The 19,941-nt window shown below is 39.4% G+C and overlaps 1 protein-coding gene across 4 annotated transcripts in view; it reads left to right on the top strand.

Annotated features, from left to right (window-relative positions):
• AFAP1 (actin filament associated protein 1) overlaps window positions 1-19,941 on the top strand; it is a 114,898-nt gene that overhangs the window by 90,266 nt on the left and 4,691 nt on the right. The window contains exons 9-18 of one of the 4 annotated variants that reach the window (XM_048304590.1): window positions 876-1,025; window positions 4,248-4,459; window positions 5,864-6,009; window positions 9,522-9,639; window positions 11,096-11,353; window positions 13,115-13,229; window positions 14,466-14,630; window positions 15,206-15,396; window positions 16,132-16,293; window positions 18,045-18,095. In XM_048304590.1, coding sequence (XP_048160547.1) covers window positions 876-1,025; window positions 4,248-4,459; window positions 5,864-6,009; window positions 9,522-9,639; window positions 11,096-11,353; window positions 13,115-13,229; window positions 14,466-14,630; window positions 15,206-15,396; window positions 16,132-16,293; window positions 18,045-18,095 — 1,568 coding nt within the window. The remainder of the gene's footprint in view (window positions 1-875; window positions 1,026-4,247; window positions 4,460-5,863; window positions 6,010-9,521; window positions 9,640-11,095; window positions 11,354-13,114; window positions 13,230-14,465; window positions 14,631-15,205; window positions 15,397-16,131; window positions 16,294-18,044; window positions 18,096-19,941) is intronic. The other 3 variants (XM_048304589.1, XM_048304591.1, XM_048304592.1) reach the window with 3 other exon arrangements.

Genomic DNA, 19,941 nt, shown 5'->3' on the forward strand with positions numbered 1-19,941 from the left:
CAATTTCTGAAGTTTATGTTGTTTGTTCTGTTTTGCAAATAAAAGGCCTGTTTTTTTCTGAATCTGTTTATTCTTAGAAACTCTTTTTTCAAAAAAAAAGTGTTAGGATTTTAATCAGGTAGGCACTTTAAAAAACTGTATTCATAGTCCTTGTCATATTTCATTCAACAGCTGAACATGCCTCAGTTCTCAGGGTTGTAATACTACTAGTATCAAATGAAGTTAGTGGAAGCATAGTCTGGATTTTAGCAAAATACCTCTTTTCAGCAGCTTTTTCTTTCCGATGGTCACAGAAATGGCCAACTTACAGCCATCAAATATTCATACTGATGCCACTAATTTCTTAGTAGTTAATTCATAAGTCTTGTCTAAAATATCCATTGTGATAAGATCTCTTAACCTAACTGTAAATAGCAGAAGTATTTTTGCTAAGCAAGCATATTCTGTCTCTTTTGTGTACTTAATTATTGAAGTATTTTGAGAGAAGTGTTCAGGAACATTGAAGAAAACAGTGAAGAAATGTCTGACTGGATTTTTATTGCTGTGTATATGAGCTAAATTTATATGCAGGTACTTCAGTCAGACTGATAAATTAGGTGATGACTGCTGTGGAAAGAGACTTGAAGCTTGATTAGATTAAATAAATTTGCAAGCTTGATTTTTATTCAAAAAATTGTTTTCAAAATGCCATGATTTTTATAACACAGAGGTTATTAGAGAGGGCATATGATATTTGCCTCATTGAACTCTGCAACTTTTGTACAAATGTTTGTCTTGCACAGTATATTTTTGTCTGAACTTCTGTTTTTATTCAGGTTCTCTCTATTGGTTGGTGTACACACACTACTAAATACACACTTCTGCTTTCTTAATAGTGAAGAGGAAAAAAAGTTCAAAAACGGAAGCCAAGGGCACTGTGACTAAAGTAACAGGGAAAAAAATAACGAAGATCATTGGTTTAGGAAAGAAAAAGCCATCAACAGATGAACAGACCTCATCAGCTGAAGAAGATGTTCCAACATGTGGTAAGTGACTTTTCTCCTTGAGTCTTACATCTGGATTGCTATTAAAACTTTATAGCATTCTAGCCTAGGAATTTGTCTAAAATTGCTTTTACTTCAATAATTCCTCCCCCAATATCAGAAGGATGGATCCAGACTGCAAGAGGGTAATCAAGAGTTTGTCATTTGCAAATAGACTAAAATAATTCGACTTTTTAAATAAAATGGTAACACAAGCTCAGGTATCACTGCTCCATGCAGAAGTGAGGAGGAAGAGAAGTGTGAACAAGATGCATAAAGAAACGCGCTGGTCACAAACAGATGGTTATAAAATTAATATAGGCTGAACTATGAAATAAATTCAGGCTACAAAGTAGAAGAAGGTTCTTGGAACATGATCAGGTCTTTTGTAGTAGATTGTGGTTAAGGTTTCATGGAATAGCAGACAGCAGTCAACTGGATCTCAACAAAAGTGATTTGAGTTTAATTATGGGTTCCTAAAGGGATACATATTGGACAAAATGAAGTAACAAATCTCTAGTAAGCTATTTTAACTCTTAATTTTGATCATTCCATATGATGGCTATAGTGCTTGGCTGCACCAAGGAAGTGTATAAAAAGGCATGCAGAAAATATTTGGGTTTTGTATCTTAGCTCTTAGGATTTGCTCACAGGTTGAGACTTTGTGCAATGCACTTAGCTGATGTCCTCACAGCTCTGCTATTTTAAAACAGTTCAATATACTTACATCTCCAACTTGTCTTTTGGTGCTCCAGTATTAAGTAACACTTCCATACATGAATGAGATTGAACCCACCCTTCACCCAATCCCTTAAAAAAACCGAGTTCCTTAGAAAGCTTTGAAGCAGTTACACCAGATTTTGAGTTTGGATTTGACTTTTTAATTGACTAGGAAAACTTAGGGAAACCCAGAAGTCTGTGATTAGGGAGTAGTTGACAGAACTCATAGGACCATGAAGTGTGATAGATGCCTGCCTGAGGTGATGGAAGCAGATCCATGGACCACCAGAGAGAACTTCATAGATCACAGGTGGCTTTAAAGCCACACTTTAGGAATCATTCACATAAGCAAACTTTGATTAAATAAGTGTATGTATATGTGTCTATACATCAGCTAAGTACAGATGTGATTTATTGACCAAAAGAACAGCTGGGAAAAGCTGTGTCCAGCTAGCATTGTCCAAAGCATCTGGCCTCCATAAGGGCTCAAACTTCCGGGCGCTCATACTCCACTGATTACTCCATATAATATGGGAAGTCAACCACAGCTGTACAATCTAATTCCTCATATTTCTAGCTTTAGTTTGGATATGGACATAAATACAGATACAGCCATTACTATTTGCCTGCATTTGGCTCTACTCAACACCACTTGCAGATTTTAAAGGAAAATATATAAATGTCTAGGCTTTGGTCATTGCAGGAAATCTTTGCAGAAGCAGCTTCTCACCACCAGAAATTTGGCTCAGTTCAGTGCCCTCTGGGAGGCTGCTCCATAGTTGAAGGTTTTTACACTTTAGAAGCCTCTACCTCCCATGAACAAAGAGAAGATACCAGCAGGGCTGCAAGTGTCACCCAGCTAGAGTGGAAACTAAAACCCACCTGTGCTTGGAGTCATGGCAAAGCTCTTCCCTACAACATCACTGGTCCTAAACTGCCTGGACTGAGCTGCAGTGCTAATGCCCTGAAGGGGAACTCACTCGAGGCATTTTGGTCATGTCAGGTTGTGAAGGTTTAAGTAGAGAGATGTGGAGGGAGAAGTGGGATCCTGCGTAGTTCGACTCTGAAGCAGAAAATTCTGGAAGAACTTTTCTGAGAGGTGCACTGGGAGCAGAGGGGAAAAACTGTCTGAAGTAAAGGACTCTCACTCCAAAACAAGCCATATCTGGCTTGCATGGGAAGTTTTTTTTCATTTCTAGGGATTGTAATGTAATGCACAGTGATACAGGGTTTTGTTACAGGAGGAGGGAGAAGAGCTGAAGAGTGTGATTATCACAAGGAGCCAAAACCAGAGGATTAAGCACATCCTCATTTTTTATAGCACCTTCCAAGATGTGCACAATTCTGATCTGCTACATCCTGTTGGATCACACTCTGACATTGGAACCATAATGTTGGAAGGAAAACCCAGAAAAATGAACAATAAGTCATAGTTTTAATGAAAACCAAAGACAGATCTCTCCAACAGGATTAAATGAAAATCATGTCTGAGATAGAAGACGATTTTTTAACCTCACTTCTGGCTTTTGCAAGATATCATTTCTTTCCCTCATCATAGCCTGTTTGGAAGCAGCAACATGCTGAATTCATGTACCGTTTGTAACCTGGAAGCAAAAAGTAAAAGGTTTTGGGTTGGGTTTTTTTTTCAATTCCCAAACTGTACTGAGGCAGGAAAAATGGGCATTGCTTTGATTGTAAGGTTTGAGTCTGGAATAATTGTTCCTCTGGTGCAGAGAAGGAAAACCACAAAACACTGCGTGGTTAATCATGTTATATGCCTAGACACTATATCGATATAGAGCATGGTAAGAAAAGTGGGTGGGTTTAAAAGACAATCTGTTAATGGCTTTTTAATATGTAAGGATACTGTATCGTATTTACTTCTTGGATTTTAAAAATTTTTGGTTTTATTTGGATAGGTAACAAAGGTTGCCTTCTTTTCAGTCTGGTTTACAAGTGTTGCAAACCAGATGCGCATTCTTCTTTCTAAGTGAGATTACAACATAGAGCATCAAAACTTAGTAGGTCTTTTAAACACTGCTTTTGGATGTTACAGAAGATATTTCAATACCTAATTAATATTAATATGAGCTGTGATCTTCCCAGAAAAATTTGGTCAGCCACAGTTATCAGTCATTACCCACAGAGAGGCAGAGTGAGCACATTAGCTGTGTATGTACTGGTTTTTTTCAGTGTCCCTCTCCCATTCTTACTGAAGTCCTGGGGACCTGTGTGCTCCTGCATGTCCAGCTGCTGCAGAGACTGACACAGAACAGCCATTTCCATATTTATATACTTTTTCTAGGTTATTGGCACGGTGAAAGTTTTCGTTAGAAGAAGTGGGACAGGGTCATTTACTTGTCTTCCTAAAATCCATCTGGACTTTCTATTAGAAGAGGAACAAGTTATGTAAGGGCTAGCATTACACTGAGAAGTAAATTTCTTTTTTTTTTCATTTTCAGAAGAAGTCAGGAGTAAAATATCTCACATTTCATTTTATTGCAGGATATCTCAACGTGCTCTCTAATAACCGCTGGCGTGAGCGCTGGTGCAGAGTGAAGGACAATAAACTCATTTTCCATAAGGACAGGACAGATCTGAAGACACACATTGTTTCTATCCCTCTCCGTGGCTGTGAAGTCATCTTGGGACTAGATTCGAAGCACCCCCTGACCTTCCGCCTGCTCCGGAATGGGCAGGAGGTCGCTGTGCTTGAGGTACAATAGCTGTGACTTGTAGGAACTCCCACAAGCTGACTTAGAGAAGCACTTGCATACAACCTGTGTCTGTCCATTCAAAAAAAAAAAAAATCTTTGGAATGATATTATTGCAGAGCTGAAAAATATTGGAAGGAGAAAATAAATATTAAATATTGTAGACAAAGAAAGAACTGAGATTAAATGTAGTTCAGAAATCTTCTCAGTAAAATACTTTTCTCTGCACTGATGTTCGTCTTACCTTGGTATTAAAATATCCCTGTTCCTCCTCTAGGCACACTTTTGTATCAGTGATATAAGTACTTTGGGTAAATAACTTTGCAATAATTAAATAATGGATTACTGTAGATGGGAGCTCTAAAACTCTTAACTTTCATTTGTCTGCTATTTATGTGAACTCCTTTTGCTCAGTCTGTGTCTGTATTAATACAGTTGTGCAGTTAAGAAAATGCAGTATGCCAGCAGTCTGGTGTTCTCTTGACACTCCTCACAGGCACACATCTTCCTCTGTGTTAGGTGGGTCAGGATATTCATCATATTTATTTATTCATCGTATTTTAAAACCTTAAATGAGAATACACTTAAAGCCAACTATAATGAGGATATAGCAGGAGGCAACCTTTTGCTTTCAGTGGCAGGACAGGCACTTTGACTGCTTTGGGTTTCTGACTACAGGTTGTGTCTCCTGTCCTTGTAACCATACCTGTTATATGATAGCAGTTCAAAGAACTTGAAAATCCAGAAAAAATATCAAAGAACTGTGAAAAACAATGAAATAAAAATAAGAAATTTAGAAACTGCTAAATTTGTTAATGACAAATTATTGTCTTTCCCCTGCTACTTTTATCCATTATTTGTTTCACTACTTGTCACTTTTGAATTGGTGACTTGAAGCAATTATTAATGCTTTTACTTGTGTCATCAGGAAAATGAATACCATCATCTAGACAAATTTAGTAAAATTTTTCAAAAAGCAATGTTAAAATCTCCTCACTATTTCATTCCCTCTTCCCTCTTGTTCCTGTTTAGCAGTAACACTTTCTTCTCAGGAGTCATGCTATCTAAAAATCCCCCAGCCTAACATAGGAAAATAATTATGTTAAAGCTTTCAATATTCTGAAGTCTAAAACAAGCCTTAAACGATTATTTTTTCTTCTTTTTTGTGGATTGCCCACTTTGTGTAACATCATAATGAACACATAGCTTACTTAAAGTGCCCTCCTTCTAGCAAAGCAGATTTAATATGAAATCCTGGGGTTTTTAGGAGTTCAGCAGAGTGAAACCAGAGCCTCTTGTACAATGTGGTAGCAATTTGTCAACCAAGAAGAATGCATGTTTTTGCAATAATGCTCAGCCCAGTGGCAGAGCAAAGACCTGACCCACGTTCTTGCCCTCTCCTTGCAGGCCTCCTCCTCTGAAGACATGGGCAGATGGATAGGAATTTTACTGGCAGAAACGGGGTCTTCAACAGATCCTGGAGCTCTGCACTACGACTACATCGACGTGGAAATGACGGCAAGCGTGATCCAGGCTGCGAAACAGACCTTCTGGTGAGAGGCATTCAGCTACCCGGCCGTTTCCAGTGCTCTGAGAATTTATATCCATATATTAGCTCCACTGCCAGCACAGCTTATCAAAATCTGCTTCCCCCTTTGCCAGATATTGAACTCCTGAAGTGTTTCAGCATTGCAGCATGTTAGATGTGTTCATGATTATTGTGCTGGAATCCTGCTAAATTCTGTAAAAGATGCACGGCACTATGCAACTTTACTCAAATCTTTACCAATTTTTTCAGTAAGTGCCCTTACCAAATGCTATATTTTAATATTTTATTTTGCTTAAAATCTTAGAACTATCCCTGGAAGAGAACAAATATTCTGAAATATGCAGCTATGTAATTCACATTTATTGTCTGCATTTGCTGTACATATAGGGAAATATACAGCATATTATTGATCAATATATGCTGCACACTCACAGTGTATAGCAAATATAAGTCTTGCGTAGACACATAATCAGTGTTTCCTTCTCAAGTTCTGATTAATTAAAAATTTTATCAAGCTCACCTCAGTCCAGTTAATTTCTGGTGTTTAATACAGGAGGTGGAAATTGGGAAAGGTGTCTCGAGGGTGCAGCATGGAAGCTGCTTAAATTGCAAATCAGTACAGTGAATTCCCCATTGCTGATCCTGTGCTAAAAGGAGTAATGCATACTTAGCATATACAGTGATTTACATGTTCAAATCATTTTAGGCATTAAATAAGTCTTTGTTGGGAAAAGACCATCATTTTTCCTTGGTTAGATGAGTTTTTTAGAAATGGGAGTGAAGAAACAGTTGGGACAGGGGGGTTGCCCTGCTGCAGTTGTTCCCTGCGGTCAGAAAGTGGGTGGCCTAAGAAGACAGCTGGCAAAGGCATCATCCCTCATCCCGCTGCAAGATGACACTCCCCAGACTAATTTGGAATTTGTGTGACTTAATACATTAGAGAATCACACTCCATCTGCCCATCATGACTTTAAACAAATAGAAAATGAAGAAAAAAAAAAAAAGAAAAAAGTTTTGGAGTTTTCCAGAAGAAGATCCTAGTGCCATTAGCTAGGTGCCAAGAGAAGTTAACAAGGGAAAATGCCCAGCTTCAATCAGAGTCTGGTTTGAATGACTTCTGATAGAAATCAAAGTGGTTCAGTGTTACCACAAGCCCAGTTTTGTGAAAACCAAATTTTGATAGAATTAAAATGCACTTAGCATGCAGACTTACGTTAATATTTGTTTAAAAGTTAATAGGGCTCAAAAGGTTTATCCTGTGTTGACATATATTTTTGCTTCAGTCAGTATCTAGCAATAACCACGTTTAAGAGAAGTAGAGTGGTAACCTTTTCCCCCTGAATTCTGCGTGGCTTTCCTTTTCTGCACAAATGTGGTACTAATTGGAGCCAAGTGAAAAAACATATGCAACTAGACCACATGTTAGAAAGGAACATCAAGCAACTTGCAAAATAGCAGAATTTCGCTGTTAAGAAATAGTTAAAATTCATTGGGTGTCTTTAAGAGCCTGTAAGGGCTTGCTGATAAGCAACAGAGTAGCTGTCTGCTGATTTTCAGCTACTGCTAGAAAATGAGGAGAAATTACAATGATACTTAAATGTTAATGAAATACTACATTTGCCCTTTATAGAATGAATATCACTATTCCAAATTAGATGCAGCTATCATTAAAGCTTAGTTTGTCACTCAGTCACTTTAGATTATTGCTTATTCACTTCCTAAGATTGATGCTTTTCAAAACTATCGGCTCCTCATTAATAGCCCCATCCATTTCCTTCATCTAAATCATTAGGTATCTAGGAAAAGCTGAAGTGCTTCCAGGGAAGTTTCTCCATTTTCCTTCTGGCAATTTCCAAATACAATTAACTTGCGTGGATGCATCTGAAAACATGATTAATGAGGATTACTGAAATAATGATTATGAATTGTTTCTAGCTACTTAGATAAATCTTACCTTCCTTTGGTGGTGGAAATAGTTACTACAGGTGCATGAGATGCCACTAATGAATATCCCAGCTTTCAGACATGGTTATTGTGTATCACTGTAATTGGAGCCTCTTAACTAGAAAAAAATACAGCAACAACTCCAAACACAGTTCTTCAGGCCAACCAGAAACACTTGAGCAATACTCTTCCTTAAGAACAGTAAACAAATGCAGACCTTTAATAATGTCTAGTAAGGTATGAGTTAAGATAAAGTTGAAAACATTTTTATCATGGAATTTTCCTTGGGCTTTTTGAGGTTAGTTTGTTTGAAGTAAGAAAAGCTTCTCTCTAATGGTATTTCCACCCCTCACACTGCCCTGAAAGGTTCACACCGAGCTGGGCAGGTTCATCCCTCCTGTGAGCCCAGGTCTCCCGTGGCTCAGGTGAGCCTCAGTTCTCCCTCTTGAATGAGAAATTCAATGGACTCCGTGTTATTCCAAAGCCAACAGAAAGCAACTGTTGAAACCACAGCATTCCTGAGCTGCTGCCAGTGCTACAGAAGACCCTCTCTGCTTTAGCAGTGCTTTATCATATTTTATGAATGTCAGCACAGACTCTGAATAGTGCCATTGTTTGGGATGGAAAACATGTTTTCCCATTCACGTACACCTGAAACTATAGGAAAGGAATTATTTGGGATCTCACTCTATACCTTATTCAATTCCAGCAGTTGCTACAAAGGAAAACTCACCCTCGGGGTCATTATTGCTGTCAGACATGATTCTGCTTTTTTCTGCATTGTTAGATCTTTGCAAACCTGATTTAGTTCTTGATATCTCATGTGCTGTGCAGAATTCCAGTAAAACAAGCAACAGTGTTGATTGGGACAGGATAAAGGGAAAGAAATTAAAATATATTATATATATGTATATCCCTTTTGAAATTTCCAGAGGACTCAGGTCCACCATGTGTAACAGATCAAGAATGAGCATATAGAGTATTTGCATGCACAGTTACCCAGAGGGAGTTGGGAAGCATAGTGCCATAGCCAGCCAAAAGTTCTGATATAGAAAAGAAAAATTCCCAGGTTTTGAGGAAGTAATTATTCAGGAAATTTGATAGATATAAGTTAGATTTCATTGAAATTCCATGGGGTTTTTTCAAATTTTTGCTGGATTTGATTCTTGGTTCTCTCATATCCTAAATTTGCATCCCCCTGAGCATACATGCACACAGAAACACCTGCTTCTCCTCAGTGCAGACAAGGGAGTGTTTCTGGGACCCTGGCAGGCTGGTGTATAAGAGAGATCAGCAGGTTCCCATGTAAACATGCCACTGAGCAGTTACAGCTGTTACCCTCCTGGCCTTCAGGCAGTCGTATCCCCACTGTAAGAATGGAGAACAGGAACATATGTTGTGTTATTGGCTGTACCAGCAATGTGTGAGTAGCAAAGAAAAACTGCCCTGAAGAAAGTGAGAAGCGCTGTGCTTCCAGGCTACATAATCGGGCATGGGGAATATACCACTGAATCATCATCTAGGCTTAAGTGTAAGTGCTGGTTTTTATTATTTTTACTTTGCATTTTTCAGTTTCATGAACAGGCGAGTTATATCTACAAATCCGTACCGGGGAAGCACTGCCAATGGCTACGCCTGTCCAAGTGGAATGGCACTTCATTATGATGATGTTCCCTGCATAAATGGATCGGTAAGAATTGAATGTGCACAGAACAAATGGTTTGCATGTGTTGAATGCGTGGACATCTGAAAATTGTATTATCTAAAGATCCTCACTGGGCAGTTTCCAGATGAACTCATATGTTTTTGATTGGGGGTTGCAAACTCCTCTCACACCTATAGAATATATGGGCATGGGACATATTGCTTACATTAACCTGCATGTGAGCCAATGTGCATTTGGAAAGCAGTTGCCTATTGATGATTTGTTGCCAAGTCCTTGAATATAATACTCACTCGAGGAGGTATTTTTTAGATCACACTGGAACAGGCAAAATTAAGGACTCAGTTAATTTTTGATGTCTGTTGAAAAAACACCAAAACCCAAACACTTCTCAGTCCCTGCAGCTGTGTTCCTGAGGACTGCAGGTGCTGCTTGTCCCAAAGAAGAACCACAGTGGTCATTTCCATCTTCATAAACTGCAGAGCTGATCATAGGCAGATGTGTTATAGGATTTAACATTTAGTGGATGCTACCCAATAGCAATATATGGTCCTCAGGAACATTTACAGGGGAGCTACAGCCCATGTCAGGTCTTAATTCGTGCTGTTGCCTAAAGGCCTCACTAAGGGCGAACTCAAGAGAAATTAAGAGTTTCAAAGTGTGAAATGGACTGGATATTCAGTCCTCCAATATGTCAGTAATGTCAGAAAGAAGTTAGAAATCCCCTCTTGGGAACAGTGCATGATCACTCGTGTGGAAGCAGTCTCTGTGTACTTCTTGGATGTGCTCACCAGTGTACTGCCATGGCCAGGATGGGTTAAGGAAGGATATTTGGCAACCCAGGTTGGTTTCTTTTAAGGTTAATCAGCTGAATCACTGGAGTACTATTGTTGAACTTTCCATTTTTCTAAAAACTAAAAAAAAAAAAAGAGCTATTTCAGTTCTTGTAGCTCAGAATAATAAATCTCCATCAAATAAAATGTAGTGCTAGCATACCAGCAGCTGATATTCATGGGAAAGACATGCAGCCTGAAGAAATTAGAAAAACAAACTAGAAAAAACCCTCTTGGTTTCTGATAGCTGCTAGGCCATATTACTTTTAACAACTCATGTACCAGATATAATCCCATGGATTCATCTGTGTAAACTGTGAGTATCCCCGTTAACACAGTCTTGCCTGTGCCCCCTTGGTGCTAGAGCTACCAGCTGAAGGTGCAGTCCATGAAACAGCGAGGGTAATAGGTGTGCTTACACTATGGAAGATGCTCAGGGCTGAGGCTGTGAGCCATGGAATGCAATGCTTGCTTTCCACACTGGAAATAAATACCCCCACTTCCTAAATAATTTAAGTGTAGGTAGTAATTGTATGCTTGCTAAGCACTAAGGGCTTACTACAGTCCAAAGCATCACTAATGTTTTAATTTCACTTAGGAGGTTCTGCATGGTGTATTGTTCACTAACTGCTGAGGTGTATGTGTTGCAGTGGGAACCAGAAGATGGCTTTCCTTCTTCTCGTAGCAGGAACATTGGAGAAGAAATGCTTTATGATAACGCAGGCCTGTACGATAATTTGCCGTCTCCAAAAATCTTTGCGCGCTATCCGCCAGCTGACAGGAAACCCAATAGGTTATCTACTGACAAACTCTCCTCTAACCATTACAAATACCCTGTCTCATCCAATCTGTCTTCTGCTCAGTCTGTCACTAATACCTCTGCTGTGGGGAGGGGATCTGGCTCGCAGGTACTGTACTATTTAATACTTAACAAAGCTTTTTATTTGTTGGCTGTTCTGTTTATCTGGTTGTTATCTGAAGGGACTATTAAATTCTCTTAGTGTTAGCACTGAAGTGCCTGGAGTTTAGTTATGAGCCCACTGCAAATGAAGCAGGTTTGCGAAGTTGTAAATTCCAGTGTGGAAGTAGTGGTACCTGGGAAAGGCTTTCCCCACATGTTCTTGATGATTTATCGATTGTGAATAATAAGAAAAAAATAAATGGGACCTTCCACACTTAACCTGAATGAATGTCTAGCTACCTTCTGGCTCCTCAGGCAGAGATGTCTTCGAAAAAAAGATAGGTGAAATATGACCTGACGGTGACAGCAAATCTGGCTCTTTAGAATTGTACTAATCTATATATCATGTTTACTATGGTTATATATTTTGTGAATATGCATATATATAATAACTTGATGTTATATATTTAGTAAATTATGTTGTTTATATTCATGTATACCATCTTTATATTACTGCCTATTATTTTCTTCCCCATAAAAAAAAAAATAAGCCCCTGTCTGCTGCTTTCTGAGGGTGACTTCAGGCTTTAGTACCTTAGCTTGAACATGAATCTACAAAGTCCTGTATGCTCAGCCTTGTAGCAGATGGGCACAACCCAGCAGGGGAGCAGAGCAAGCCTTGCTCACAGCTATGCCAGGAGCCTCTCAGAGCCCTTAGCTGGTCTCTGAAAGCTGGTCATTGGCATAAACCTGTGAATATATCACAATGATGGGTGGTTTTCAATTTAATCTGACAAGGAACAGTTAGATAAGTGTTTCCCTTGTATAAGGTACCTGTCATACTGTGCATTAACTCAACCCTTACAGAAACCTCATATTGGAATATTAGAATTCAGCACAGTTGCAGAATTGGAGGTGGACATGAGCAATAAATTACTGCAGCAGCAAGCTTCTCAGTGCACTCTCAATTCAGTCCTCACAAACTTTTGGAAGCAGGAGAACAGAGCATGGCACACATATGCCCTGTGCTTGGCTGGAGCATACTCCATGGAAACACCATGATTAGTCAGGACAGGGTTGTCTTCCCTGGGTTCAGTTCATTGCAGTGAGCCATCTAAATGGAAACCCCTTGAACATGAAATGTTCTGTTCCTGGTAATCTTGTGAGACTGTCTGGCCATTATGAGAGGGTTTTTTAAGTAAGAAAAGCTTTTAATTAGTAGCTAGAAATTGTATAAGGGGTGAACAATATGTTAACCCCTAGCACTTAAGAACATGTCATAATTATATTGTTTAAAAAAAAAATAAATCCACCACAAGGATGGCAAGGACATATAGTAAATAGGAAAGTGTTGAATTTTTGTGTGGCAAACCCTGGTGGGTTTTCTGTATGAAATTATCTCTGACAAACTTGTGTTTCAAGAATCCTAACTGCAAAAATTTTTCAAAGGCACATTTTTTTCTGCCTTGCAATGGCTTTCCTAATATCGTAAATGCCAGAGATCTAAACACCTTGGAAACCATGATGCTGCCAGAGACGGGGAGTTCATCCCCTTGTTATCCTGTGATTGCTGGCACGGCTCCCACTGAGCAGGCAGCTCCCAGAGGCACCTCTGGAGGAAGCGCCGTCTCCAGCTCAATCAATGTGCTCTATTAAGGCTCTTGGAGCAAGCGGCTTTCTGTCAAGCTCTGCCCTTGATGAAAGGGTGAAAGTAATGCCAGTGGCACAGGAATAGCTGGAGCCCATTTGTACTTTTGTTTTCAAACAGTTTAAAGGCAAGAAGCCTCCTGTGACTACTAATGGGATCGCCGGAAAAGCAAGAACTTTAAATAGCCAGCCGAAGAAACCTGAAACAGTTTCCTGTGTGAAACGCACTGCATCCAGTAAGTATCTGTCCTCACTGCTGCCTCACTTGGGAGTGGAGTCAGGAGGGTAGCCGAAAGAGCTCTTGTCTTAGTAGACAAGGTAAAGAACCACTGTGGTTCTTGTGGGGCTGAGAGGCCGAGGAGGAGATGCCACCAAGACTTTGAATAGGAGATAGATTGGTCACTTAACTCCTGCCACACCACACAAGAAAAGGGTGTCATATGGGAGAATGATAAATATGAAATGTGGACTCACGGCTGCAAAGTCATGAGGACAGCAGGGAAAAAAAGGGAATACTGACTTCACATTTGGGGCAGAGAGGAATTGTGTCTTCCTGTTGGAAAATGAGGATGAGAAGCTGGTGTAGACGTAAGAACACTGTGTTATTCAAAAGTGGACTTACTAATGAAGTCTTACTTAAGAAGTCATGGATTTAATGGTAATAAGAAAAATTTGTGTTAGACTTTAGGACAAAAGTAGCTTCTAACTGACCAAAACTGGCTTAACAACTCTTTGTCAGGAATGATTTCATATCATAGAGTTTGCCTTCAGATATGCAACAGACAAAGTGATCTCTTAGCTGACCTATCTTCTTTGAGTCTGCAACTGGAGCAGAGTTATAGAGGGCACTGTGATATGAAATAGACCACAAATGTAAGCCATGAAATGAAAGCATTTGTATGAGAAGTTAAAAAAGAAAAAGAAAGCTGTCAAGAATCAAAGAAGTGTGAACATCTTTGTATCTCTTATGTCAGGTCAGAAAAGATGTGCACTTGAAGTAGGAATGAAAGCCAGCCAAAAGGCCAAGCAGGTATTTTTTCCTCTGACCCTTCCAATTAAAAATGAAGGGTTCATAGCTGGAGAGGAGCCTCTTTTCCATCTTCAGAACTACAGAGAAAGGCAAGGCTATTTTTCAGAACCAGTGTTCTGTAAGGTAACTGGTATTTCTCATCTTCCACATGTAAATATAGAGAACAAACTCTCTCCCATACCGTTGTAGCTGTGCTGCAGAACTTGGCAGAAATCATGGACCTTGAGAAAGAGCCAGTGGAAGAGGAATGGCAAACCTTTTTCTCAAACCATAGAACTATAGAATGGTTTGGGTTGGAAGGGAGCCCTGAAGATCATCTAGTTCCAACAACCCTGCCAAGGGGAACCATGACATGCTTCATGTCATGTTTATTCTCAGGGAATAGTTCAGCATTGTACTGTTAGTTTAAACCCTAATTTAAGAAACCATCTAACACATGCAGATGCAGAGCAGTACAAATACGGCAAGAATCGTGTGGAGGCAGATGCAAAGAGATTACAAAGCAAAGAGGAGGAGCTACTAAAGAAAAAAGAAGCCCTCCGGAATAGGCTGGCCCAGCTCCGGAAAGAGAGAAAAGATCTGCGTGCTGCCATTGAAGTCAATGCTGGTATGAGGTGCTTTTTTGTGCTGAATTCTCACCTGAGAATTAGGCTTAATTATCCAAACAGCTTTGTATTCTGTGCTGAAGACATGTCACCCTAAACAAGGCTTGGTTTTGATGCTGACCAATGCTGTGTAATGTCTGTATTTGCTTTCTATATAGATACAAAATGTGTAAGATAAAAATACATACTGTGTCAGTGTATATACTTACTTTATATATGTGTATGTATGTATACACACATGTAAGGAATTACACTGATGAGAATTTCAGATAAGCAGAACACGGGAATAATTTTTTTGTGACTAGCTAATTATATTTTTATGATACAGAAAAATAAAAAAAACAACACTAATTTGAAATCAGACTAGATATCTAGGAATGACACTTGATAGAAGGCATTTGATTTATGTCACTAAGCTTTTTTACATGAAAAAAGTGTTCTATGTAAAGTACCTAACTTTTGTTTCATGTCACTGATATTTAGAGGCCTTGTTTCCTTACTTTTTAGAAAGAAAATAATTTCTTTAAGTGTCAATTTAACCTTTTTATTGAAATAATAAAATTGCTCTGAATGACAGGCAGGAAGACCCAAGTGATTCTTGAAGACAAGTTAAAGAAGTTGGAAGAGGAATGTAAACAGAAGGAGGCTGAGCGTGTAAACCTGGAGCTAGAACTGACTGAGGTGAAGGAGAGCCTTAAGAAAGCCTTGGCTGGTGGCATCACACTGGGCTTGGCTATTGAACCCAAATCAGGAACATCAAGTCCACAGGTATGCAAAGCTATTAAACTTGCAAGTCCCAGTACCATGGGCTGTGCTCATGGAGTGCTCAGCCTTCTCAGCTCCAGCAAAAATGAATAAGAATGAGAGTTTTATAATGGTTTATTACACCCAAGAAATAAGAGCAGTATTAAATGCCTTTCTGTGTTATTTACATTTTCTACAACAGCAGGGATCAGGTAGACGTGGGAATCACAGGCAGTAAGTGCTGGGATAACGTGCAAAAGCCAACATCTTGTTGTCCTCGGTGGTTATAGAAGTGCAGGAAGTGAGCTACTGCTCCAGGCCAGGGAGATTTAAATGCACCAAGTCATCGTGCAGTGATGGAGACCTGCTTGTGCTGGTCCCCTATCAGCTGCTGTCACACTTTGCAAGGGCTACATCTCCCACATTCATGGTGGAGCTTGGCAGTCCCAGCTTATGCTATAGATCTGTGTGTGAAGCAGCCATCACATAAGAGAGGAATACATCAGTTCCTCTGGATTATCCACAGTTGTTTAATCAGACCCATCACTGTTTAACAGAAAAGAAACTTCAATTTTCCTCACATAGCAGTCATGCACATTGGTTTTTTTCTTTTGTTCTAATCAGTTTTTCATTTATCCATCATTATTATGAATATAGTTTCGTTTAAAAAAAGATTTGTAGTGCTGAATCTAAACTAGAAAACACTGCACATCTGACTGCTTGGAGGAAACTCAACACAGGCTTTTCACTCTTCATTAGTCTCCAATTTTCAAGCACCGAACTTTGGAAAACTCTCCAATCTCCAGCTGTGATACCAGTGATACTGAATGCTCCATCCCTGTGAACAGTGCAGCAGCTTTGAAGCGACCTCCTTCAACAAACAATTCTCCATGTCGAGGCCATGTCCTTCGAAAGGCAAAGGTGAGAGAACTAATGTCTAATTTTCTTTTTCTGTGCTTTTTCCTACTTTCTTACAAAGTCTTATTTAGCCTTAAGGAGAGAATAACTAAATTATTTGTATTACTACATAAATACTGCTGGTTTGGGGAACCTTTTGCAGAAGAATTGGTAAGTAGTTTGGGAGACAGATTTGACTCTCATTCCATGTTTTTCTTTGTTGCTTTATAGATTTAATTTGCAAGGTAAGTGGTCTGTGGTGTAGACAGTCCATGTGTTCACTACTCTGTGTAGCAGAGAAGTGGTTAAAAGAGCACTGTTATAGTAAGTGATTAGAAATGGCACAAGACTGGGTCTGATCTTTTCCAGCCAGTGCAAGGACGGAATAGATGTACATTATAATAAATAACAATGTGTTGTGCAAGTATCCACTCAATGTACATTAAAAGTAAAAGTTTAATTATTTTAATTTAGTCTTGCAAGTACCAGGCTGAAATTTGCCATCCTCTTGTATTGTTACAGTTTTCTGACTTTTGTGGTTTAGTTTAAATGGGATTTGTATGACCATTCTTCTGGGCTAAATTTGCTGGCAGCATAAGCATGTGGGCAACACATAAGCAAGGGTGACAGTATTAGTGTTGGGCCCAAGCTTTTGTTTATTTGGTAGTTCACTGCTAGTTGTAATTATAAATGGTAATAATCATAAACACTTGTCTTTCATGCAGGCTATTTCTTTTCTTCATTGATGTCTTCTGTATCAGGAGTAACTTTCAAGTAACTTTTGTTACATGTATTCAGTAATTATATGCATTTCCAGTGTCTGAGCATGAGCTTGGAGCCTAAATGTAGTAGATACTGAAAAATCAGCATCTCAAAAAATTATTTTATTATTAAATTATCATAATAGAATTTTTTCTCTTGCTATACCTTTTGTGAGAGCTTTCTCACCCTTCTTCTACCCCCTTTCCGTGGACATCAACTGCTTTTTCTTGCCAGTTAGCCTGATTCATTTAAATCCAACTAAGAATAATTACACTCGGCCTAATAGGTTTCACTTCTAATCAACTTTGATGTTTGCAGCTTATGTTTCAAACCTGAAGAAGGATTTATGTGCTCTAAAGCTTATCTGTGTATTCCAGTTATACCCTAATTTGTCCCATAATGATATCATCTCTAACTGTACACTTTGTCTGAGATGTGGATGTTAGCTCAGCAATACTCAGGGAATAGCAGAGGACAGTCCTTGCAAATGGATTTGTGCTGGACAGGCACATTAAATCCAGCCGTCTAATTGTTACAGCTGGAGAAACCAGGGCACTGTAAAAACATAAACATTTTTGGTGTAAAGAATACCTTCCAGCTATAGGACATTCTTATGCCCAGCATATACCATACAGGAAAAACCCTGCTGTGTTTTTTGGTGTCGGTGTGTTTTGGATGGCACAATAAGCTGGTCAGGCTTTTTAGCAGAGGAATCTTGGACATAGGATTAGGCTAATCAAAAAGGATATGGAGCAACTAAGTGTGTTTTTCCCATGCTGAGAAAAATAACTCAAAGTATCCAATTCAGCTTTAACAGCTTTTTCCTAAAACCTCATGCACTAAATATTAAGAGTGAAATTTTGCTGAATTAGATAGTGCAACCCAATCTGTTCTCAGCCCATTGGCAGCCACAGCTGCCATCAGGTGCACATCTGCAGCACGCCCCACGCTCGGGGGTTGCTGGACATGTGCGGGGGTGGAATTTGGCTCTCAATTCTTTTGGCCTTTTGCAGTTGCGAGTGAGCCCACGCCTTGTAGATGTGGCTCAGGAAAGGGCGTCACACGTGAGTATCCCAGAGCAGAACTTGGCTCTCCACGCATGGATGTCAGTGCAGTTTGTGGGAGTGAAACAGATTCCACGTCTGTGCTTGCGCTTGCATCTCCAGCAGCTGGCAGATCTCCCAATGCTATGAGGGAGTTGTAGAAACATTCAAAATGTCAGAATACCTTTTTTTTCCCCTGGTATGTATTTGAATGCACTGAATACCTCCCTTCTTGCCCTTTCCTTGCACGGAGGATGCTGAGCCTGTCACCCGCCAGCCTTGTGTTCGCAGCCACCCTCGTGTCACGGCCGTGCTCACCAGCCAGCAGCACTGTGTGTGTGCTGGGGCAGCTGCTGCTGCTCTGTGCCTCTGTGCCCTGCACAGCCGAGCCTGGGAGGGGACGTCAGGCACCTGGGACGGCAGTTTGGGAAGCTGTGCCACCAAAAGCTTTCTCCTCTCCGATACACTAACATTAGAAGGAAGTACAGAGAGAAGCAGTAAGACAGATCTAGTGTTAAGTGTTAACGAACAGCAATTTGGGGATTGGCTGTTCAAGACATACACTGTACATACACACATATATGCATACATATATTTGAATTTTTAAACTTTTCTGTTTGCAAGTATCTTTAAATTTTTTTTAGAAGGTAATTATGCGTACTTTTAAGAAGCCAGAAGGCATTTTAATTGCAATTTTGTCTAATCTGTACTTGGCTAGAAATGGAGACTGTAATTAAAATATGGAAAACAATATTCTGCGTTAGTAGTCCCCGAGAAGTAAAAAGATTCAAATATCCTTGCTGTATTATTTAAACATTTCACATACTCATTTAAATATCAAATTAGTTTCTGAAACCAAATTGTTATGTGCAGCAAGGAAACTGAAATTATTATTTCTGATTTTTTTTTTTTTAAACTAGTGGGCTGGTGAATGTCAGCAGCTTATATTTTCCTTGTGTTCAAGGACTGGAGAAGAAAAGGAGCTGTCCCGGTTTCCCAGCTCCCAGTCAAGCTGTCAATACTGACTTAAACATTCTTTCCTTGGTGTGAACCTGCTGGAGCAGTGGAAGCAAAGAAAAAGTTCCTTTTGCACCTGCAAAAGTAGTTTCTTCTTTCAAGGCTTATTTAACACTTCAAAAATTCTCCTCCCAGTTGCTTAGTCAAGGACTTCCTTTAGACTTTGGTAGCATATACCTAGAGAATATACACTTAACAGAGTTTTTAAAGTAATCCAATTTTTACCAGTACTGTGTTTTAAGTTTAGAGTTACCATAATTTGAAGAGTAAAATGGAATATTTAAAATACACTGAGTTTTAGTAAAAGCACCATTTAAATGAAAAAAACAAAAAACCAAAAAAAACCCTCCCAAAAACAAATTAAAAAACCCTAACCAGTTTAGAAACAAAGTAAGTTATTGTCTACCTTTAAACCCAAGGGTTTTTCTTCCTTATATTGCTAAAGCAGCCACCAACTGTGACCTTTACTGTTGTTTTACAGCAGTCGAAGAGGTGTCATGGTCATACAGCTGTCCAGCCAAACTAATGCTCTTGCTGCTTTCAGCAGCAGAAACAGCTATTTACATGCATAAAAAACCAGCTATTTACGTGCATAAGTAATGGTTTTTCAGTCAGAGCTCTTAAATGTTGTGGAATGAGTGTTAAATTCAGGAATTCAGGTTGGGAACCAAGTCAGAAGGCTGCCTGTAGACTAGATGGGTCAGAGAGGAATCTGCAGCCCCCTGCCTGGCAAAGAGCAGCTGGGAGGCTCCTCCAAGGGGATTGCTGGAGCCAGAGGCCATCTTCTGTGGTTGTTCAGTAGTTCCTGATGGCTGTAAGGGTGTGATTCAGGGAGTAGTACAGTGTGGAT

This window comes from Corvus hawaiiensis, chromosome 5 (assembly GCF_020740725.1).
Source record: "Corvus hawaiiensis isolate bCorHaw1 chromosome 5, bCorHaw1.pri.cur, whole genome shotgun sequence".
Classification (NCBI taxonomy): domain Eukaryota; kingdom Metazoa; phylum Chordata; class Aves; order Passeriformes; family Corvidae; genus Corvus; species Corvus hawaiiensis.